Source organism: Amia ocellicauda, chromosome 4 (assembly GCF_036373705.1).
Source record: "Amia ocellicauda isolate fAmiCal2 chromosome 4, fAmiCal2.hap1, whole genome shotgun sequence".
NCBI lineage: Eukaryota > Metazoa > Chordata > Actinopteri > Amiiformes > Amiidae > Amia > Amia ocellicauda.
In genome coordinates this window covers 16,100,533-16,125,963 of record NC_089853.1, presented here as the reverse complement: position 1 = coordinate 16,125,963, position 25,431 = coordinate 16,100,533, and the positions used below count along the sequence as shown (strand labels likewise).

At 40.6% G+C, this 25,431-nt stretch overlaps 1 protein-coding gene across 1 annotated transcript in view; it reads right to left on the bottom strand.

Moving 5' to 3' along the window:
* The window catches only part of brsk2b (BR serine/threonine kinase 2b), a 285,057-nt gene that overhangs the window by 2,949 nt on the left and 256,677 nt on the right, over window positions 1–25,431 (bottom strand). Inside the window, exons 17-19 of the mRNA XM_066701102.1 lie at window positions 23,757–23,880; window positions 22,415–22,595; window positions 20,204–20,293 (exon numbers count right to left, since the gene is read on the bottom strand). Coding sequence (XP_066557199.1) covers window positions 20,204–20,293; window positions 22,415–22,595; window positions 23,757–23,880 — 395 coding nt within the window. The remainder of the gene's footprint in view (window positions 1–20,203; window positions 20,294–22,414; window positions 22,596–23,756; window positions 23,881–25,431) is intronic.

Here is a 25,431-nt window from a genome sequence, read left to right as displayed (position 1 = left end):
AAAGTGGCACTTAAACATTAAGAGATGTACACACCTGTAAAATCCTTAAGTCAACTGATGCTGAAACAAAGAACCTCAACAATTCAAGAATCTTTCACAAAAACAAAAAAATAAACACATCCCAAGTATTTTTATTATTATTTTCAATATATAGTTTTTTTTTCTGTCTTTAAATTGGTATTTTCATCCTTTTATCTATCATCCACAGTCCCTTATCAAGAATGCTATTCGGTACAGCTAGTCATCTGACTGGTCCCATGTATCCTACTAACTTCAGTTTGTGTAAAAAAAGTGTCTGAAAGTAACAGTTATTCTCAGCTTAAGATGTAGAATTTAAGAAACATTTACCTTAAAGCACTGCTGAATTATGTGACCAATCGCTGTTCCTAATCGCACCGTAATACTGCCTTACGGTATTGAACCTTTATAGTCAGGGTTGCAAAGGTTTAACACTCAGTTCACCAGGGCTTGCTAGTCACTTATTCAAAGCCAGGCCAGAACATTCAAAGGCTTATCCAAGTATTCACACTGTCAGTTTTTTCCCAACAAGGTTTGAATACTAAATCATGTCACATATTAACACATGTGCAAAATAAATAAATAAATACATCTTCTGAATTGTTAGATGTTTAATTTGCCATCTCTGCTGCCAAAATGGCAATGATGTCTCTTGCTATTAAGCCATTATAGTTGAAGGACATTGCTTTGTAATCTACATCTGACCAGTACTGTGTTCAGTCTGTTCATTTATTTACTAATTGTTTATTTCTTAGATAAAATAAATCTGATTATGAAAGTTAACCTTCACAAAATAGAAACTAATGTGACAAAGTTGCCCGGCAAGCAAGATGTGTAAAATATATAATATAAAAACAAAATAAAAAAATCATAATAAGGTAACTTACTATACGTATATTTTTTATATAGAATATATTGCATCTGATTTCCATGGATTTCTAGTAAAACAGTGGTTATTCAATCAGATACAAAGTTACTGTGACATCACAAGTACATTATGCAAGTTGAACCTTCAAAACGTCTTTAGTAATCTTCCAAAACACACCTTTCATCTTAACCCTGTAATTTACATGCGATATTCATCCAGATAATAGGATAATCGGGCCTAAAAGAATCATTACCTTGCAAATTTCAGAACTAAGCACCAACACAGCAATTGTCCCTTGGGTAAGCAGCAGATTTATTTATTTATTTATTTATTTATTTTATAAAACACAATGCAAATGTTTACTGCTTAATTTCTGAAAGCTCCTGTTTCACTCCTCCTGAATTCCCCACTCAAACCACGGATAGTATCCCATTGACACCCCTGCACAGCTACTCAGAGACAAATGCAAGTTCTTGCTAATCTAAGAAACCCGAGACGCCACTGGAGATCCCCGAGAGAAACCGACACTGTAAGGCTTAATGCAATAATAAACCTGTGCTCCTAACGGTTTCTGTGCATCTAACCCTCTTGTGCATTTGCTGCTGACACCATAATTGAATCTGATATGTAAATACCCTCAGATTAATGTTAATTCGGCAAGCCTGCGTTTTGTTTCACAAAAGGTTATGGTGGCAAACGTGGAGAAATCTGCCCCTGCACACGCTGGTTCCTGCCCATTTATCATTCGAGGCGTGTACAGCACTTTAATCATCTAGTGTAACACTTCATATTTTCAAGTTTTCAAGTCATCTTGACCTTGGGGATGCAACGATTTCGGGAAATACTGTACCAGACAACAACGTGCTTGCCTTTACCTTTGCTGATATGCTTTGGTATTCAAGGATCAGTGCTACATCATTTTGGTCCTCATTTCACCCGAGACATTCACTGTCTGATTCAACTGATTATTATATTCATTAGGGCAGTGTAACAAGTTTGCGCAGTTCTTTTGGTGTGGGTGAATTCATGGCCCTTCTAACCTGTGTGGACCTCCAGGACTAGGATTGTAGCACCTTTTATTGGAACATTGTCTTGGTCATCTGATGTCCAACCAAGGTCAAAACAGGTTTCAAGTCTGTATCTGTCCAAAGACTCGCTCTGAAAACTACCATCACCTCCTTCAAATGCCAAGCATAAGCTTTTAAATAACGTCTCCATTGCTTGGGCCTGGTGCTACATAAAAAAGCAACAACTGCAGCAAAAGCCCAGAACGCTGTAATTCCAAAGGCCGTCTGTCAGAATGGCGTAAATGGCTTCTACAAAGGTGGAATGGATTTAGACAGAGTGGAAATAAAACAAATTCCCCCTCTGTACGGCAATCTTTCCACAAGCGATGGCTCACTTTATAACTAATAGTTTCATCTAGTTTCCCCGAGTATCCTTCATCGGTTCAATCCCGATAAATTTGGCATGACAGCCCCCACTGTCACAATCGGCTGTCAATGAGGACAAAGTGGTTTTTGAGGGAAAAAAACACCATGAACCACCTATTTTAGTTTATATAGATATATGTATGTGTAGCGTGTGTGTGTGCATGTTTATTTCTGTTCCCCTCGCATAGGCTAAAAGCTACTGAACGGGAAATGACTACAATCACGCAAAAGCCGCTCATTACTTTGGCAAATGGAACAGGAGCGCTGCGTCTCTGAGTGAAAATAAAGTGCACGACGACCCTGACTGTAAACACCCATTACAGGGACAAGATTGCCTATGAAATACGAATAAGGATGAGGGGGTGCGGCAGCCCAAAACAGCCCTTTAAAATGCAAAAAAACTCCCAGTGACTGGGTCACGAGCATCTCCAAGAAAGCTACAGTCTATCTAAGCTGGGGACGTATCCTTTATTACAAGAACACAGAACAAGTTATTCTGTCATTCTGTGTTCCGTTTATAACTGGCGTATTTTTAATTCTCTTTGCAAGTGAATGCAAAATGTATCGGCTGATTGACACCCTTGTTTCTACGGAACCCCCGATTTTACCCCTTTGAAGGAACTCAAATTTTGGTCCTGGCGATCTGGTTGAAATTCCAACCCACCTCTCAATTACTCGACTGAACCATTTATCGACTTAACTATTCCAGATAAACACTATCTTTAGTCATTGATTAAAAACAACCTGAAAACCTGCAGGAATGCAGATCGGCAGGGCTAGGCTTGGAGATGTAACATGTAGCAATTTCATTGGCTTGCATTTAACTGTGAAGGAGAAGGCTATACGGAAGCGCTCAGAGGATAATTCAACAACTGAAGGTCAATAAGTCACATGTGGCAACAAGACATATGGCTTTTAGCAGTTATTTTTCTGTATGAAGATGAGGCATTAAAAACAATACATCTTATAGCCACTAGAGAATGAATCACCTTGAACTGTCTCTAAATAACATCAGCCACTGTGGAATTGCCCTACCTGTACATAGGTGGTAAAGATAAGACAAGAGAATGGAACCCATGAATATCAAAATAGCTGTCCTTAAAGAAGGTGATTTAAACAGCTTGTTGCAACTCTTCTGTTCACTGCCAAGACTTTGCTGACAAGCAGTGGACCTTGATTAAAGATTACAGCACTTCTAAGTCCTTATGCAATGGGAATTTCCTATATTCCTGAAATACAATTCATTAAAAAAATGCAACAAAGATGTCACTTAATTATCAACAACACGGTTTGCAATTATAAAACCAGTAATTCTACCAAAAACCAGCTGGTAAAGTACGAGCACTCACAAAAATAAATGTTGTTATCTGGAAACCACACGCAATGCTTCCTGTAAAAGCATTAATTGTCAATCTAATCTCAGGGTCTGGCCTAAGCTCCAGTCTAGTCCAGTGTAGAGTTATGTTGTAAGTGTTGCCAGTCATGCCTATACTGTCGATTATGTTAATTCCATTGTCAGCTCACAAAATCGAAGCCAAGGCAACTAAGCATTTTTGACTGTCACCAACTGTTCAGTGAAAGGAACTCTTAAATGCTCCTTACTGTCTCTGGCTGAGAACAGATTAAATCAGTGTTTCAGCAATCAGGCTTCTTCTAACCACCTCTCCATTTTCTTTTTTTTCTTTTTTTGCAGTGCAACCGGAAAGACACCAAGGAAAAGCTGGCCTCTTGAAAGAGATCGTACATCACACTGTATAAATTAATCACTTAAACCTTGTAAAACCAGTCAGTCAGCATCAACTCCCACGCTCCACTGCTCTCCCCTACAAGAGTAAGGAATAAACAAAGCCCAGGCAGAAATGTTTGGACGGCTTGCAGTAGCTAATTGTGCGCCTCCTAATATATTCCTTGCCACGTTTATCAGATCACTTTGCTTGTACGACACACAACTCGGAAACGGCGAAATTCACACGTACATGACTTGCTCACAGCACTGCGATGATTAACAAGCCTTGCTCTGCTCTTAAAGAGGCCGTTTCCACCAGTCGCTTTGGGATACTCTACCCCAGATCATGCTAAATCACTGAAAGCATCTCAAAATAGCAGCGCCCCTGTGATGTATGGTCTCTTACACCCCATCACAGAATTCTTAATGCTGGAGTACCTAGCAACAAGAGTTGCCAAAACTGCAGCAATGAGAAAAATATAAAAAATATATGTATGCCGTAGATTAAAAAAAAAAAAAAAAAAAAGGAAAAATACAAACAAAGTGCATTTCTATAATCCATTCACATAGCAGGTACAGCATGGGAAGCAGTGAGATTTCCCACACTGCCTTGTGAATTCACCACACTGCTGTTTAATATGTAGCTGCCAGTTGTCTTCTTGATTATAATAATTCCTTGAGGACAGTTTTCACACTGTAATGCTTGACTTGCAATTTGCACAGCTCGGTCTCATAAGGACAGACGTAAGGCTCAGAGAGCTAGCCTTGCTTCCGACGAGAAGATCCCCAAATCTGGATTGGAATAATTCCATGCAAGGTGGTGCTGTAAAACAGTGTCTCGGTCAACTGTGTTCACAAACATAAGGTAAAGCCTATCGGAAGCCAAGCTGTTTCAAAGGGCTAAAGGGTGACTCTACTTTTTCATTCAACAGAGTTCTGTGTCCCTAGAACATGGGACACAATGGGGTGGGATACAACCACTGCAGGTTAACCACTAGCGTATACAGCTGGTAACCATTTATATATTGGGATAAAGGATCTTGTTCATCTTCCACAAATTAGGACCTCTGGTAAAAGATCTCAAGCTCTAGCCCAGAGTCACATCAGGAATGTACTAACAAGGGCATTAGCATGCAGTGGATGTGGCCTGGAAATCTGAAACTGCATCGCAAGTTTCCTTGGGTGGCAAAGCAATAATTGATGCGCAGATGTTTTCCACAGCCCCCCTTCCCCTCCAAAAAATAAATACAAATAAAAAATACATAAGCTTGTCTGGGTTTAGTACTCCAACATCGAACAGACAGATGTGTGCTTATGCCGGGTCGAGCCCCAGGAGTATGTCAGCGCGCCGCAGCTGTCACAAAACCACCGCAGCCATGGTGCCCACTTGCTCACCTCTCGCCGGCTGAGGGAGGCTGTCAATCTAGGCCTGACTTGGGGGACTTGCCCAGTGGAAAAGTCTTGGACATTTTCCCTCTGCAGCTCCTCACCATCTCCTGCTTCTTGCACGAGAGGCAAGCTGGGGCAAGAAGCAAGGCCAAAGGTTTGCCGTAGAAATAAGCTATGCTACCAGTCTGCCACCTTCAAATCCACAAGCCCTTCCATAACTGGGTCTTGGGTTGTTGAAACAGAGAACCCAATCACCCAATCATCTTTACTATCTTCTGCACTTTAACTTGCATTTCATTAATTGAAACGAGATAAGTGTTTATCAGCAAACCTGTAGAGAGAATCTGGTCTAAATAGTTGAAATTATTCAAGATCCCAGTTATGTTTTTGTTTTTAAAGAAAGAAAATAGCACATTAATTTCCTCCTTTTCCAAGTCCAGCGTGCTCTTCCTTGTGACACTAATGATACAATTCAGAAAAGGAAGTGCAGAAAGTTATAGTGGAGCAAATCAGCTTGTGACTTCTTCAGCAAGGTTTTTCAGCTTTTCACTTCCTTCTTCCACTGTCACCTCATTAGTAATTTTCCCAGATTGTCGGAAGGTGGCTGTGGGAATGAGGTAATACGAATGACGCTCTGGTCAAAAAGTTAAATGTGCCCAATGTACAGCCGAATTATTCAAATAACAGGTGATTGTAGATGGCCCACATGACGGCAATTAGAATAAAGCCTTGAAACTGAAGAGCGGAAAAAGAAATCCCTATTTCAGGCCTTGTGCTCTTCACGGCAGTCGACTAATCCAGCTACAATCCTCCTGGCTTCTTTCAAAACATACCACACAAACTCTCAGACTGGGATGACTCTCTCTCCGATGCGTCCGACCGTGTTGGATAATGTCTTTCTCTGAAACGATTTTTAAAGCCCTTCTGCGTCCGTGGGGTTTGAAACTGGTTGCTGTTGAAATCCAACTGAGCACTTCGGCCTTTAGATTTCAACGCGGGAAAATGAAAACCCACGGCTTGCTGCATTATCTGCCAGGAGCATCCATCTCTAATTTAGACCCCTGCTTGTGTGGACGTCGCAGTAATGATAACTATAAAGGCAGGGGAGAGAGATGATTAACTTGCTGCCTACTGGATCGACTATTACGTTGTCAACACGAGGCCTTTATGGGAAGAAAATTCACGGCTGAGAGGAAAACTTAAGAAATAGAAATGTTTCCCATTAAGGTGATTTCTATTCTGGTTTAAATAGGCTGCCGTCACTTTTTCAAATGACTCTTTTTCCTGCAGCCAAGTGAGCGCTTTATGGAATAATGGTGCCTCTCTCCGTTGACTCTCCGAAACAGTTTTGTGGAGATCATTATCAGAGAATTGATCACGAAATACAAACATATCCATTCATCAGTACAGACAAGAGATGTATCTTAACAAAGCGAAATTCAAAGCTCTCACATGTCAGAGAGGTTCTTGCGTGAATATTACAGAGTTAGGTCAGATCATACTCACTTTAAATCTTCGACCAGGATAGTTAAAAATAAAATAAAAAATGCATGGATAAAGAAATATGGAAATATCAGTAAATCGGCATGTAAGTTGTGAGATTTAGGGCAGAAGAAGTCATGGTTTTACTGATATATATAAAAATATATAAAAGCAAGCAAGCAAGTACTGTTAAAGAATGGGACTACAAGCTGGTCCGCCAGTAATGGCCGTGTTGGCATTCTAGCAGGCAGCGAACTGCAGCTTAATGGGAGCTCTTTGTGTCGTAACCACCCCTGCCAGGGGACGACTTTTCCGGAGTTTGATTATAAAATTGCTTTGTGTGCGTCTTGACTTCCCCAGCTCCCAGAAGCTCTGGCCATGACAGATTCGACAAAAACAAACAGACAAACAAACACACACAAATAAATAAAGAAATACAAATCCCCATTATTTCTCCATTTTAACATGCTTAATTCTTCCCACCATATGTCTGACATTCTGGCATTTGTGCTGCACTGACTGATGATCCATTATCTCCCACTAATCACAAGCTGGCTTCAGGCCTGCACTAGTGACTCTCACTTAGTGGCAATCGCAGATAAGACTGGACTGAAACTGAAGCAGTGCACCAATGGAGCTTGTTGCTGCTGCTAAAGCACTGTATTCCCTTATGAAAAATTGGTACATTACAAATATACTTATGTAGTAAACTGTACTTCCATAGGACAGTTTATGAAACAGTTTATTATTTAAATTCCCCCAAAACAGAGGTTTAAGTGTGGCATCAACTGTTTGACTAGCATCTCTTTCTCCAAACATCGACGTGATGGATGCATAATGAGGTGGTTCAGGAAAAGAAATATGCAAAAAACATTAAAACGTGGCTTTCTGCAAAAAGACTATACTTAGATATTGTAGTGTAAAACCTTAAGGTAAATGTACAAAAAACTAAAAACTATAGTAAAACTACAGATCAGGTTTTGGTATGCTTTGTGTATCACCGGGGGTAAAGTTTACAGTAAAACGACTGGACTGTGGAATTGCACGTCTCTTCGCTGTGTCTGGGGGATCACAATTCCAGTCCTATTAATCACCTCACCAGTGAACTGATGCATCAAACGCCAAAAGTCAAAAGCCTTGCAAACCAGGAGAAAATCTAGTTTAATCAATGCTAACCTCCTACTCATGCCTGCAATGCAGACCTCAGAGCAGCCGAGGCCATTCTGTGGCAGAGTGCACTGTCTGTCGATCTTAATGACCGCCCGTCTACTACTTTAACGATCTCCTTGACTCACAACGTTCCAGGTAACCGGTCTCCTCCTTTATTGAAAAGAGGGAAAATAAATGTTTTTTCCCAACTGTTTGCTGGGGTGATTCCTGTTATCACCACAGGAGTCTAAGGAACACAGATACAGGGTCATTTTCTAAAGTGTTCTGCGCCACGGCTGAACTTGCTCTCCACTTTCCTGAAAGCAATTTGGGGAAAGCTATTCTTACCGTGAAGGGTTCCAGAGGGAATAGTAGTTTTTTTTTATTTGTATTTTTTATTCCCCACCGCATCCCATTTCATTTTCGATTTGAGCCGAGGGATAACAGCATTTTCTATATCGCTGTCTTGGGTGGCTAGGCTAGTTTGGAACAACAAGCTGCTTTCGGGAGACATGAATTCCCAGTGAAAAGGAAAAGTGCTACACCCACACATGGTTAACTGATCTGTTTAGGACACCATCTGCTGTGCGGTCAGACCTGGAGAGGATACAACGATGGCCCTAACAAGGATCACTGATTTGGCTTGTAGCATCTGCTGCACAAACAGGAAAATCAAAGGGGGCACAATGGGTGTAGATATGCTTTGACCGAAAGTGCAGCGGTACTGCGCCACCACTAAAAAGAACAGAACATTTGATTCACTGGGATCAGAGTGGGCTGCTGTGCATAGGCCCCAGGGAGGTTCCTCTGCTATATCTGTCAACGCTGAATCAAACTCTGCTGTGTCAGCTTCTACAGATGTCTGCCACACACAAAACAGCCTCCTCACACCAAGCAGAATTGTTCAGTTGTCATAGAAATATTTGCAACTCTTATGTATCTGGCTCCATTATATATGCATCTGCATCTTGCCCTTCAAGGTGCCCCATGCTTAGCTTCTAGACACTGCTGTATTTTATTCTCCTCCATCTTGTTCTTGGTATTGTGTCAGTACAGTATTTTTTTTGTTACAGTGCAGCAAAAAGAAAAGTGAGTATTAGGGATTCTTCCATCAGGCTGCAAAATACCGAAAGCACAGCCTACCAACAGCACCAGAGAACACATCACACAAAACACAAAAACTCCACCCACTCACAACCCCGGTCAGACATAACTGTAGAGATCTGGGAAATTAGACCTAGGCAGCCACACTGGGCATCCACACAACTTGATTCCAGTTTCGTCATGGAAGCACAGTGTTTGTGAGGGTGTGTGTGTGTGTGTTTGTGTGTAATTGTGTGTGTTGGGCAGGGGGGGGGGGGAGTTGTTTAGTAGGTTATATAGATCTAAAGGGACCAAAAAAGCTTCTGAACATCTAACGCTGTGAATAATGGAGAAGAAATCCCTATCCCTGCATAGGATTTGCTACCTTATAAATAAAGAATTCTGCAACGGTAGCTTAATTTCATGACACCTCTGATGTTGATAAATTACTGCGCGGAAGAACAGGTTTCTGAGGGAGGGAGGGAGGGAAGGAGGATAGGAGGGCCTTAGGACTCAAACGAGTTTGAAATTATAATTTAGGGGAGCTGTGTGCTTCAGGACCTTCGAAAAATGACAAGGAAGAAACACAGCAAACGCACTGAGGTTTTGTTTATTTTTTGATACTAGGAGGTATTTTGTGTTGCAGAGAATGGCAGAAAAAAAACACAATGCAACTTTAAAACAGACAGGGTGTTTAATTAAAACACAGGGGGATGTGGTTGAAAAGAGTAAGAAGCAAACCGATATTAGCCAGTGTATTGAAGGGGCGCAAATCTTTGAGAACTGGGTGCAAAGTGGGAGGCAATTATGTGTTTTTGTTTCACCTTCCCAATTTGGACTTTTGCTCAATAGTCTGTCTCAGTCCATAGACCATTATTCCTTATTATGCATCAAAACTCTGATGGACAATAAGGACCCATTACAGCCACCCTGTCCCACGTTCTTGATGTTGAGGTGGTTTTCAAATATTAATTCGATGTACATTCTTTTGATTGTTGTGTGCACAGTATAAAGCTGTATATTTATTTCTGCTCCCACTGTGAAGTGAAGAATCACTTTAACCACCTGATGGTACACATGCACCCAAAGAGACTACTGTAGTCCTCCAAAAAAAGGTTAATAAGGAGAATACAGAATCGTTCTTCATGTTGACTACATAGGTGCCGGCATTATCTTTTGTTTGCAATTCATAATGTGAAATGTCTTTTCTCATTCACATGCTAGGTTTATTTTGAAGATTCCAACTGTCTAAAGATGCAGAGAACACCGATTGGTCTGAGGCATTTCCCTGTATCTTTTATTAATCTATTTACATATTTTTTTGCTTGAGGCACTGAACCACTAACCTCGGCCGATGGCTCACGAAACAGGAGAAATAATGGGGAAAGGAAATTAATTTTCTGTCTTCACTAACGCATAATAAAAGATTCAATGTCTGGCATTACGGAGGGGGAGGTGGATTATGGACCGGTCAGCTATAATTACTTCATGGAAAGTACTCAGGAGTAACCCTCCTGGTAATTGGTGCTGTGTCTGCTTTAATGGCTTCAAGTTTAGATAGAAGAAGAAAAAGAATAAGGGGGGAAAGTAACAAATCCACAGCTCCTGCAATATAATTATTTAGTGGAAATGAACTCTGGAAAAGAGTAATTTTTACTTCTGCTCCCAGATGACAAGTGAGCACTTCAGGCATTGTAAGCGGGTCACATGATTACTGAGAACATGCCACACATCAAACGACCCCTCCTCCATTCCAATAAACCCCCTACGTGATGAAGGCTAGTTCATAATCCTACAAACCCCACCCTCTGACCCCCCTTGTCTTCCAATTCTATTTAGTGCTCCAGGTATGTAAATTTGCAAATTCATATTACCCCCACTTAAAAGCTGTAATTGAGTCTTTTGTCTGCCAGCTATTGTTATGCAAAATCACGTCTGGCTTGCCAATCTCTTCAGCCTGGGGCTGTCGTTTGTATGCCCAGCTAACACTTGCAGCACAAATGAGGCAGGGGAGGAGGGAGATCAATGGAAACGGAGATGAAGAATTTAAGAACGGAATCTCCACCTTGCAATTTTATTCCTAAAGGGGCTTTCACACCAGACACGGTGTGGCAGGGTGGCATGGCAGATCCCAATGTATTTAATGGAGACAGGAGCACGGTGCAGCAGAGGGGCGGAGTTAAGAAGCGGCAAAGAAGACCGGCACTCAGGAGATAAATAATTTAAATAAATCGTGCCATGACATAAACAGCCATCAGCCAATTGGAGAAGATTAGAAGGCTCAGTGGCGATATAAAAAAAACATAAACATATTTAATATTCATACAATAACTGTCAATAAAATGAAAAACCATTCAACTTTCAACTTGCATAAGCCAATATAGTCCAAAAAGTGATGTGAGCAGCAGGTTGATAAGAGTTCAAGAAATGTTTGCTTGATATTATAATGTAAGCAATACATTTAAATAATACCGAAAAAAAGTATTATGTACCCACAAATGTGTCGTTAAAAAAGAGACAGAGCTGTGATTAAATTGTAGACATCCTTAACTTCAATCATTCCTGGTTGTATTTCGCTCTGTGGATTGTGCAACCGCACTGCTACAATCAAATTAAACTGTGTGATATTCAATAAATGGTGAATGGGCAGATTAAAACTCAATTAAAATAAATAGCATAATATTAATGTTAATGTATGATGCACACCGATGCCTTCTCTGTCCATGCACAGCAAATGACACAAAACTTGCATATATACAAGTATAAAAATAACTATTATTAACAAACAATAGCTTGGCTATATTGAGTAATTTTAGGTTATTGTGCGGGGGATTATGATAGTAGTATTGGAGGAGGTGGGGTTTAAAAATATTTATGTAGGTCTATGTATTTATTTTGTGTAAAATAATGTCAGGCTCTTCTCCCTTCCTGATGTAATTTAATGCTTACTGCTTAGCAAATCAAAGGTCATACAGCTTTGATACTGCCCTGGCGCGTTTGCAGTGCATCTGGTGTGAAGGGGGTCTGCAGTGACTGCCGCGTCGCATTCGGTGTGAAAGCACCTTAACTGTGGGTCCAGGCAAGGCTCTCCTCCATTTTCTTAGAAGAGGGAGCAAATTAAATGGGGAAGCAGACTCGAACTTAGCGGACCTGCACGGCATAAGGATCTAAAACGCGAGTAACTTAGATCTTTGACAGTGTTGACATTGAAAGTGACTAATTCAACTTTTTTTTGGTCCATCTGTTCCTTGCAGATCTTTACAAGTTTAATGACTGACTGTTTGAAGCTCTGACAGGTCCTGTGATCTTTATTACAAATGGAAGAACCTGCTTTCTTCACGTCTGTGTTTTTCTGTGCATAACGTAATGTGGCTTTGATCAACAATTCACTTGCTCCTCCATCTCATTTTCTTGACTGAAAGTCGAATGTGCTGGAAGTGTCAAACTCCCATCAGATGTCTTTCTCCGTTAATTAATATTTGTTTTTCAATATAAATAAATCCTTTGGCCTATGTGCTTCACCGATAACCAGGGGGAGATCTGCACTGACAAGTCTGGACAGCAAGATTTTGGGCTTGTCAGGTCGGTACAGTAAGATTTTGTTTGAAACAACAATACTAACAACAACAAAGGTAATTTAAACAGGTCATATGGAATATTTATGATGCATAACATTTTGGTCAAAGTTCCTCTAAAGCCTGAGTGACGCAGTGTGCTAAGAAATGGTTCTTTAATCTTCACCATAAGAATGCCCTATAGCTGCCAGTGTGCTTTGTTCACTGTACATCTATGACAGTGAGGACAGTCCCTCTTTGTCAGGGAGAGAATAAACATCATGTAGGAGTAGAGGAAACTAAAGGTGTCAACTCTGGATGTAAGTCCTAATCCCCAATCACTTGTAGATACACTCTGTCCCTTCATCGTACAGAGCGAAGGCACTAAAAAATACTTCAGATGTTTCAGATACTGTATATAAAGGAAACGCTCCATCTTTCTTGGCAGAACCAGGCTCTGAATACTACAGCCCCACAAGCTCTCAAAGACCTAGACAATTAACTGAAATGTGACTGTAAACAGAAGTGGGGAAAGCTTTTGTGAACAGGGCTGAAACCTCCCTGAGATTTTTTAAATCATGGCTTGACAGTGGCAGTTAGAAAGTGGCAATCTTTGCATCTTTTTGTAGTGGTGCTTTGTACAGCACTTTAGAAATCGATTGCTTTTTGTATTAAAAGGGTAGTGACAGGATCTAGATTAATGTTACTCCTCCTCAATAAAGACATTCTGTCTTTGATGTAGAGGACCATCCCAGAGCAGTACAGGGGCTACGGACTTTGTGCACTTGGATTTTGTAAGTGGAAATTCAATCTCAGAGAAGGCATACACATGATTGAATTGTACAAAGGTCACCTTTTTGACAGAACAGCCCCTACTAAACAACCATCACATCACTTGTGATTATTTTAGAAAGCAATTATCAAACTGCAAAAGCAGCGCAATCTACTTAACAGCAAGAAAAAGAAGACTTTGTTGATGTCAAGTCTTCTGTCGTGCATCTGCTTCAGGTTTTAATCTACAAGCCAAATCCACAGACGTCAACAAGTTTGTAAAGCTCCAAAGGTCAGCATCTCTATTCGATCTTTGTCCGTCCTTTCTCTCTCAAGCTGCAAATTGGCTTTAACTAACCATGCAATTAAGGTTTTGCTAATGCAAGACTGACAGTCTATATACTAATTAAAGTAACACAAAGTCAAGGATTATAAAATCAATTCGGTACATTTAGTGAAATTAGCCAAAAGTGTGACCACACATTTAATGCAAACGGGCTCACAATATTAAAGTGAAAACGATCTGAACCAAGTATACAAGAGAAAACTAAAACTGAGTAATATATGATTAGCAGGTATCAACTCCAAAATGATCTTAACTAATTTGTAAACATCGCACTAACTTTTAAAAACCAGGCCCTTGTTTTTGAGAGTATCAATGGAATGAAAAAGAAAGCAAATAGTTTGTGTGTATGAAACCACTATCACTCACTTCCCCTTTGTAGCCAAAGGGATGATTTTGAGTCACATCATGCATGTCAGGGTAATTATCTTGTATAGATTACAATGGACAGTACATTAATAGCTAAATAAATGAAAAACCATTAGGTACGCATAGCTAATTGATGTTTACTCACAAAATTTCATAAATCAACGCAATGCTACACTATTTTTCCTCTTGCAATACAGTCAATCCACAGACACGCACATGGAATAGCACAGCATATATACATATAGATATATAGATATGCATATGATATATATGCCAACATAAAGCAACTTATCTACAATGTATTGCATTCTAGACATATATAGAGCGTATACCCACACATATGCTTATATTTTCATATATGTGTGCATAAGGTATATATGCATACACACAGTGCCACAACTTATAGAGACTAGTGCTAAATATAACCATAGACATTCTGATAGACTCATATGACGAAGGTGGCAGCATTAGGAAGTTTATTTGATTCAGTTATTTCTCACAAATACAGAATCACATACTCGTGTGCACAGAATGGCACAGTCTCTGCAAAACGTTCCTCTTGGTTTGAGTGGGCAGTCAGGGATATAAATGTTCTGAAGAAATCAGGACACAAGCAAACAATCAGGTCAGTACTTTCTGTGGCATTTAGCCTTTAAGATTGCTAAAGAAAAAACAGACAGCGATTATTAGCCAAAGAAGAAGCTAATCTTTAGTAATTTGTATGGGGTTTTTTTGGGAGTCGGGGGGCAGAGGCTAGATTTTCAATATTCTGATAAAGATGCATATTGAAAATAATACATTCAGACGAACAGTTGTCTTTAATAAAACAACTACTTTGATTGCAGCATACTTTTCAAAGAGAAGCAAGGCTTTTCAGGGATGAACGGCAGTCTGCTACTGTACATAATTAGTGTTGGCTTTTACCTTTGCGCCACTCGTCCAAAGAAACCGTGTCTTTCTTGTCTGTGTCTATCAGAGGTCTATCCTGCCTATAAGTCACAGTGCACTGTATTCCCACACTAGTGCTGGGCTAAGAGTGGGGAGGGTGTGGCGGCGGGGTATGGAGTGGGCAACAGTGAACTGTGTAGAGGACAGAAGCAGTGTTTGTGTGTTGGGGAGCAGGGGGGGGGTTGGGTTAAAACAGGTCGAAGGACTCTTACCACATTTGGAAAGCTTGCCAGTCAGCAGCTCCATACAGTGGGTGGTGTCTGGATTACAGGGGGGGGAAAGTGTTAAAACATCACTCTGTTTTTCAAAAAGCACCCTCTCCATCCACACGCCTAAAGTGATCAGTCCAGTCACGCCCCCCCCCTTGTGGGCTTCAGCCACCAAACCCCCTGTACTATTGAAAGAGCACCACCCAATCATAGTGCCAATGAATTGTCCACTTTTGCCACAGCTTTTCCGTGCCCCTGATAAACATATCTGCCTGCTATCTGACAGTCGGCCTCAGACCCTGCAGGATCCACCAGGCCAAGCTACTAGGTGTCGCTGTGTTTGTGCCTGATCCCTTTTGTGCTTGGTGTATTGGCTACAGTTGTATCACCTTCTTGTCAAGGTGAAAAATACAATATGGCAGGGCTTTGAGTAAGCCATGCCATCTACTGCAGATGTTGGTCTTAATAGTTCATGCCTTTAGGGGACTACTTCAATTTCATTAATTTCCAATTTTATTCAATGACTAGCTTGAAGAAACATGCCTGGAGGTCTCTAGTGGTCTTGGTTGACTGGTATCCTGAGTTCTAGATAAATCATCAGTTACTTCATACTTGCTCTAGATTTTCTTCTGAAAGCTGGGGACAGTGGGTCTTGTCCAAGCTGAAAACAGCATGAAGCAGACATACTGCACTTCCTAGCTGTGAGACTATATTCAACTCTCTCCAATGTTCCCACCAGAGATTTCATCACACATGGCTCGACCCCTCTGTTTTGTTACATCATCTTCACCCTTCAAAGCAAAAACTGCGGGAGGGGGGCGGTGGGGTTAGGACAGTCTAGGTGGCCAAATTTTAAAAGCTTTCATGCTGCACAAATCTCAAATGAGGATGGATAAAACAATAATGAAAAAAGTAATTAAAACAAAAGCTTCAATCTTCCTGCATACACATCACCTTTGCTAAGGATGAATATATCTTGTGTCCAAGAGTACCACACATATTCTGTAATGAGCCAAGTGTCTTCCACCCTTGTGCTATCTTTGTTGCATGATCAACTCAAATCAGGATGTCCTGTATAAAGCAATATGTGTATGTGCATATATATCTTGAACGAAGAGTAGATTTATACATGTCCGAATGATTTCATCCATTTTGATGATATAACAGTGTTAAAGCCAGAAGCAGTGACCTATTAACCATACTTTCTACTGCTTAACCATCACTTTCTTTCTAGCATTTAACACAGCTGTACAACTTGACGCTGCCCCTTATGAAAGGTGACCACAGGAAAGGGGCCTGGACATCTGGGGCTCCTCCCATCACATTTCCCTGCACACGCTTTGCTCTGCCGTGGTTTTCCGAAATTTGTATCACGGTTTACTGCACCTTCCTCCATACTTTACTGTGATTTCAATTTGGTTGCCTACACTTCACTACAGTAACCTTTGAAAAGGGGCAATCTTCCTTCCATACTGAACCCCAAACCACCATATGCAGGTGAGACTTTAGACGGCTTGCCTCGGTTGTGAAACCTGAGCCGAGGCAAAAAAGCAGAGCAGACTAACGGATTGGAACACCTGCCCACCCCGAACTTAAATGATAGATTTATTTTAGCTGCTGCCACTCACCATGCCTCATAAAATCATATCGGAAATCAGGAGGCCCAGGGCTCCAGAGGTGGGCCTCCATTTTCTCTGTCAACTCTTGATTCCACACCTCCTCTGGTTAATCTGTCAGCCCAATGTGGGGTGACGGCAGGGGACCTCAAATCAATGCACTCCACTTTTAAACGAGGCACTTCAGTTATAATCCACCAAACCATAACAACATAATACAACAGGCCGAAAATCAATATGGCTGGGCCTGTGTGTGGAAGGCAACCCGTAGCGTCCTGGTTTGTCAGGAAACCTCTCTCTGCAGGCTCTTGCACACACAGGCACAGTCTATGCAATCGCTGGTTGGCTGACAATGAGATCAGTCATTATTACTGTATTGCAATATGAAAGCTACATATACCTTTTCTTGTTTGCTTTAAAATTTTACTTCAGTCTTTCTCTTAACCATTGGACATCAAAACTGAGCTTTTGCTCTACGTTGATATATTCATTTGTTACTTTGCTCAGAATTAAATACAAAACAAAGGAGCATGATTACCACTATAATTTATTCAGATTATTATTGGAATCATCAGTATTTTAGCTCAAATTTGGTAATTGTCTCTAGAGAGTGTGTACAATATAACATCACAGTGGCTTCCTCCCTGACAGAGTGCTTAGTGTGGGCCAGCCCATTGTTCTAGATCTTCATTCTAGCAATGTCTAATTTTTCGGATTGATTTATTCATCAACCAGGGCACAATTAACACACATTATCACTGGCACAATTATTACCAAAACCCATAACTGCAGTACTTCTAATATGATGTATTATCAATACCAAATTTCATGTTTGTAGATCGCATAATATTGCTTTGAGTCATTTCAATATCTCCTGACAAAAGTTCAAACAATTTTGATGTTGCATTTGTACAATCCAGGTCATTTGCTTCATCAGACATGCCTCCATCAATAGCAAAATGAAAATGACTGACAGATTGTTATTTATTTTAGCTGATGCGCTGAATAATTGGATACAACTATCTCATTTACTGCAGTAAGACTGTCCCCACAATAATTGCGCTCGAGGTTGAAACTCAAAGGTACTGGAAAAAGGTATTTACATAGTAAGCTTACACATTATGGGTTTGATTTTCCAATACTGGGTAATAATTTCCTAATGAGTAAGAACAGCAATTTATGGACAGTTATTGCAACTATTTGTGTGAGTATTTACAGTAACTCTAATAAACATGTATTTCTTCCACCAAAAGGAAAATCAGGCCCCATGTGTATGAATAAGGCCTAAACAAACGTACACCTTGGAACTGGTAAACCTCTATTTAAACCGGTATTTAGATTTTTTCTATGTCAGTAATACCCTTCAGATCAAGCATAAATGAGTACAGATCTCATCTAAGCCTCGGATCCAGCACAGTTAGTAATGAGTTGATTGGAAGATGATATGGGATCGTGTCTTTGAGAGAGAGAAATGGGGAGAAGAAACACCACAGGACAACCATGATGGGATGGCGCTGAAAGGTTGACATGGGCGGGTCAGCCCTGTTCTGTCGAGTTCCTGGTAAGAGCTCGGAAGAAAAGCTAACATACAGTCCACGACTGAGAAATGCTAACATACAATATATATTCTTAGGAGCAACCAACATGGTTTAATTTTAAACATTATATACGGACACGACAGCCTGACACAATGGATAACAAGGACAATATCCAATAATTCTTATGATCTCTCCTTCCCGCCACCCACCCCTTTCAATGGTATTGGCTGCTAGAAAACTAATTTATATAAATTATAACATTATATAAATATGTCAACATGTCTGTGGATGAGTTGCTCCTTAAGAATGCAAAATAGACACAGGGCTTTCACTTCATGGGCGTTTGCACCATAATGAGCCTTTCCCGAAGATGGAGCTTTTACCAGGAACTGGGCAGGATTTGGAAACTGACTGACCCAGAGGGTGAAAATAAGGAATCCTTTACCAAAGGAACGCTAGCACAACAGCAGGTCTAAACGAACAAGGACATGCCCCGTAACTTCTTAAATTTAATTTAGTTATTCGTAAACTAACTAAATAATATAGCTATTAATATAGTGGTTTTGCTTATTTAATTTAAAATGTATCAATTTGAATTGTATTATTTATCTTCTTTGTCTTTGTTCCCAGTGTTATTGGGATCAGCCAAAATGTAGAAAGGACTTGCTTATTCTGCTAATGTCTGAGATCTGGAGATGAGATAACCAAGTTAACCAGGAATTGTCAGTTACAGATGTCTGCGTTTGTTTCCCAAAATGCTTAAGCAAGCTTAGCAAAATAAACTTTCTGAATAGGGTCCTACAGTATCTTCTGCAAGCACTAGTCACAGTCCTCAGCATTTAATGCTGACTTTAGACTGAAGCAAAATATTATCTGGGGTCAGCTAGGCAGACCACCACAGGGTAAGGAAGTAACTGGGCTGAATGGGACACAGGTTCCAGCAAGTCAAGACAAGCAGAGGAATACTTTTGATCACCGTGTTGCTATTTTATATTTTAATGGTTCTTTTTGAGAAGGGAAATTAATCTCAAGCCTCAGGGTTTTATTGGGAGTCATATCCCTGACCTGCTTGGCCACAAACCACAAAAATCACAGATGCCAAACAGTGATGTCACTTTTTCAGGAAGTGGACGAGCCGAGCCTGCGAAAGGAGCACTGACATGGCTCGTACAGTCAAGGCAGAAGTACTAAAGTTCACTTTTCTTCTTATTAAAAAAAAAAATCTGTTTAGTTTCTCAGCACGGGTATGCAGGTGGTTTTGTGCATATGAGGGTGTGTCTATGTGTGTTTGTGCGCATTTTCTTTTTTCTTAGACTCAAACACAAATAGCACAATTTAAACCTGTTTTTCTTACTTTATTTTCTATATTTTTCTTATTTTTTTTCTATTTTATCTTTCTTCAGTGCAAAATAGAAGCAGTTGGAAAAGGAAGTAAATTTGGTTGTCACTTGAACACACACAAGCACACGCAAGGGCGCAATATGCTTTTTTGTTTGTTTTTTGATCGGTTGTCTTTTTTTTTTCCAATGGGTGTCTCCAATACACAACACTAGGCTGGGGACACATGATGCGTGTTGGAGAGTGCGGAGAGCATACCCCAACCCACCCGCTCAGCCCCCCAGTGGCAGTGCGGTGCCATGGTTTGGGTCATGCAGAGAATGCTGGCGGTTGAACTGTAAAGTGAGGGCGAGCGGCACCAGTACTCACCAGATAGCTGTTGGACTGAGGGCTGGTCATGTGTGCTTAACAGCTGGGCCTGAATTGTCTCTACCACCCGTTTGAAACGACGACTGGGGCCTGTCCATCAATGGCAAAACAAAAGGACACAGTTACGTGGAGAAGACTCCCAGGTCACTGCTTTCCGAGCGGTCGCTTCACACATCGCTGTTTAAAAAGCTTGTATTACTGTGTTTATTAATTCCACCGCCGCCCCCCCACACATTTCATTTATCTTTAACATCCTCACTCAATTTGGAAGTGACCATTGTTAATGTTGGGGCTACATAATCCTGTGGGGGGCAGATACAGAGCTCACAGGTGCCCAGTTAGGCACAGGGTCACTGTTCACAGTCTAGGACAACCAGTGCTGTCTAGACTACAGCGGACCACCTGATTTTATACACTTTTTGTGGTTGAGGGACTCCACAGCCCTATTTTTGAATCAGAAAATACTATGTGGATTTTTGCCCCCCCTCGCTTAAGTGATTATTTTCTTGTTGAAATGTAATTTTTTTATATTCACACACTTGTGCCCACTCTGTTTTGCAAGCCTGCATGCCCATCGCTGTTCACTGAAGCAGGACAAATGTAAACAAAGCTAGTTGTTGTTGTTATTTTTCCTGTTTTGTCTGAAATAATATGTACACGATTACAGCAATCAAAAGAAGCTCGTCAGGCTTATCAGCTCATGTAAAGACAGCTGCTAATGTAGTCGGGGTCAGCCTACAAAGTGGCCAAAATAGATTTATTCAAAAGGTATTTGTTTTGTCAGGAGCAACTCAATTCATTTATTTAGTTGCATTCACAAACATTATTTCTACCTAGCCTTGGCTGAATTCTCTCAGTGTAGCTTAACCCCGTCGCCGTGTGCTCGTACAGAAATGAATAACGGCTTCCCTGCTTAGCCAAGCTGACAGTCTGCAACCTAGGTTTTAAATGGGTACAACATGTCACGTTATTACAGCCGTGCTGTTCTTGTGTACAAAATAAAAAATAAATAGACACATATCATCCACAACCACCAAGAAAAACAAGTCATAAAAAAAGACCAGAAATAAAGTGCGAACAAGGATTTAATAAGCAGGGGCGGCGAAGCAAATTAAAAACTCCCCTTTCAGAGAGGGGCTGCAGTCTCGGGCCTGGCTGCATGACAATGAGGAAAACTGGAGGCAGGCGGGGGAAAAAAAATTGGCCCATTATGAAAACATTCAGATTTAATGAGTGTTTTTTTTTTTCTTTCTTCCTACTTCTTTCCTTCCCTGTAATAGCCTCATAAAGCTTAATGGGACCCTGATGAAATTTATATAACTTATAATTACAGTTTCCTACCTCTGGTTGTGCAGGGCTGGTGTTTATCAACTGGACACTTCACACCAGAGCTATTTTTCCTCAAGTAAAGACCTAGCAGGGCTTTCAAAGGAAGAGGGGTATTTTTTTCTTTTTTTTTCTTTTATCAAATAGTAGGGCAGATATATTGGGACCTGAAGAACATAGATTCCATTCAGATTCCCCTACAGATCACATTTTGGGTTGTGCTGTAAAAGTTGTATAAGTTTGAAACTGTGTGCACAGTGCTCCAAAGATTGGATTCCCACTCCAGCACGATTTCTAGTTTTCCTGCATCTCAACATTGCTGATGGCCATGATACTGCAGAGAAATCTTCTTCAGCACTGTTACACAGGCCCAATGGTCAAAGTTCCTTGTTTGCTTCCAAGTCCTGCCATTTTAATATGAGCCAACCCAAGGAGACCCCGCTCCACAGTATGTGTGGCCATTCATGGGCAAGACCAGTATGATGAATAAAGCCAAGCTACCACATACACATGGTTCAGTTTTCTCCATTTTGTACTGGACAATGTCCCCCTTTGTAGCTCTATATCAGGGTAGCTCATATTAACATGACAGGCCCCTGTGACAAAAAAAGAGGAGGTACGTTTTTTTAAATCATAATTCAGAAAACATTCTGCTCTTTTTAAATTTGTAAATCTGAATACCTGGAATAACTGGAATAAACAAAACAAAAAAAAACACTATTCTGTAAGTACTTGGAGTACCCCTATCCCATTCAACCCCTCCCCAAGCCTCTACCAAATAGCTGGGCTGTGATTAGCCGGGGAAAGGAGTGATGTCACCATTTGGTTTGCCAATTGGGACAGACACGGCTATTTCTCCGCCAACCGGACAGTCTCTATGGTTACCTGACAGCAGTGTGAAGGTGACTGAGTAGATGCCGTTCTCCTTTTGCACCTCGTTGCCTTCTGTGTAGGTGATGTCCACCTGGAATTTGACAGGCTTCTGGAAAACCGTGGGGCCACCGGTCGACTTGTACTCCGCCCGAAAACTTGTTTGCGATATCACACTGTGACTGAGGCTGGGAATCTGGGGCAAACACAGAGAAAGCACACAAATACAATCACATATCCTCAGTTTTCAATCGCACATTCATATTCTTACTGCTTTTTGAATCCATTGATCATTCTATGGCCATATTTCTGGAAGGAGAGGAAACATTAAAGTAAGGAAAACAAATAAATGACCAATGTTTTTCAGTTAAATGGCATTTAAAATGCTTTTGCTGTTGTTCACTGTTTAAGAAATTTACTTTTCTTTCAAAAGCTTTAGATCCAGTTATGACAGAATGGCTTACAATTTGACTCCAGGTAATGGAGTCTTCCATTTCATCACTACAACAAAGAGAAGCTAAGCAGCAGCCTGCCGTGGTTCAGTTAATCAGGTCTTATTAACCTGAGAAGGTAGCTCCCCATCCGCCAGCACCAAAGCTGGGCCGAGATCATGCGGAGCGACGTGGAGTAAAGCTGCTACCTTATCCTTTATTAACCTGGCAATTCACAGGCATCACTCACATGGACTCTGAAGTGCCCTAAAGTTGAGAAACATTCACAGAACGAACTTCTACTTAACAGCTCACGGAGCAGGATTATAGGTAGATTGATAGAGTTCAAATTCTGAATTGGGCCTTTTTTCAGGGCGGGTGTCGAATGAAGAGTGGGATTATCGAACTCCATACTTAGGGTTACAAAACAAAATGTGGCTTGCTAAAGCTGAATGACTGAAATAATGAAATATATATCAGAGGTCAGAATCCACACCTTGGATGCTATATATGGGCATTTAACTTAAGCTGGGTTAGAAATGTAACCCAATGTAGTGAGTAGAGATGTCAGTGTCAGTGATATCAAGTGCTATGCTACATAGAACATTTTGCATCAATGTAGCTTGGCAGTAAGTACACAGATTTGACAAACACACACATCTTCCAAAACAGATGCTTCTTTCCTTTTCACATTCTTTTTCGTAATATAAAAAGAGGAACCCAAAGACAAAAAAAAAAAAAAAAACGTTAGAAAAATCACACTAATACAGGATAAATTAAATTAAAACTATACATTTTGTGAATGTTCATCAGGTCACAACAAAATAAACACTCCATTACTATATGCGCAGTGAAGCTGTATTTGGGCTGTGGTGGACTACAATGACGTAATTAAAGCACTGCAGAGATTCAAAGAGGGGGCTTACTGAAAGAAAGGCGTGTACGATGTCTGCTTTAATGGAACTCAATGGCTTGTCCTTGATGACCACGAAGATTTGTTCCTCTTTCTCCAAGTTGATAAAATTACCAAACCAGGATTTTTTGGCAAGTCTGGAAGAAACAAACAAATGGACAAACAGCCAAAGATTAGCTTTAAGGGGCAACTACAGCATGGATTGGACATTTCCTGCATCTCCTCAAATGGCAATGTTGGGCCACAAACCCGCCAACAAGCCAACGGCTGAGTGATGTGCTTTATTTACAGAGAATATACAACATCTAAAATGATCTGTGTTTCACATCGGATTTGCCTCTAAATAGATGGATTAAAAAAGCAAGGTTTCACGTGTTACCTTTTTTTATACATGGTTCACAAATCTGACATCTTAAAGTCACAAGTTATAAAGATGAGTGCACTAATTTATGAGTCATCACTAGCTGCTTTAGTACTGCCTTTGGGTTCTCCGCTATTCAGGATCCTGGCAGTTCCATGCTATCAGTGTGGGAAGGCATTCCTCTCACCGCAGCATGCTTTACTATTGAGTCTGTGCACTTGTCTTTATAACTTAAGAGTTTAAAAACCTGTCAGGATGTGAACAGTAAAAAGAAAAATGACGGGCACGGAACTTGTTTTGTGGAAACAAAATGTGGAAGTGTGTATCCCCACTACAGGTTTCGGAAAGTCTCCATGAGCTTTTTAAGGTTAATGCTCAAACACTCAAACAGAATGTCATCCCCCCATAATAGTCAAAAACCCATGTCGTCAAAATAGCCTTTCTGAGAGAGAATAAATGAAAGACAGAAAGAAAGCACAGAAATAAAGTGCTCATTTTAACCTGAGAGCAAATAGAAATCAATTTTGAAATGGCCTCCGTTTGATTTCATTAAAGCCAGATTGCTACCACAGTGATGTCTAATGGCAGGACTTGGGGATTTCAGGTTGAAAAATTGCTCTTTTTCTTACTCCATTTCAGGAGTAGATAACAAAAAGGGAGAGTGACTCGCAGAAGGCTGGCATGGCGAAGTGGCGGTAGCAGCATGTAAAAAATGTTTCTTTCTCTATCTATGCAGGATCCTGACAAACCCCATCATGTAAATTACACTCGGCAGCACTTTTAGGACTTAAAAATGATTTATGGGAAGAAATTGACGACAGACGCCCTAGGACCCAAAGGCAGATGGATTTCTACCCTGCTGATAGAGAAGATGGTGAAGAGAATGTGGCCACAGATACATACAATTAAAAAAAAAGCAGAAAAACAAAGCAAAAACCCTTCTCTTGGATTCTGCTAGAAGTAAATGAGGCATTACGTTGGCAACAAAAAGTTTTGACATTTGCCTTCTGCATTGTTAAAACTACATTTCTTGTTGCCTTCCACAGACAAGATTGAGTACTTGTGGTTGGGGATGAAAAATAAATCAGTACCAGAAGACATAGGATTATGGACTGGAATTAGTGAAGCGTCTGCCCTACTGTTCTACACCATATAAAACTGCACTGGATACAATCGGGTTGTATAATGGACAAACAAAATCCATTTAAGATATGAAAATTCAGCAGTCCTGCTCTCTATACTGAAAGCAATGACTGGATCAAGGTCCTTATTTTCCACAAGAGGGCAAGCCACCCCCACACCATAGTAAACCAGTGACAGTCTAATC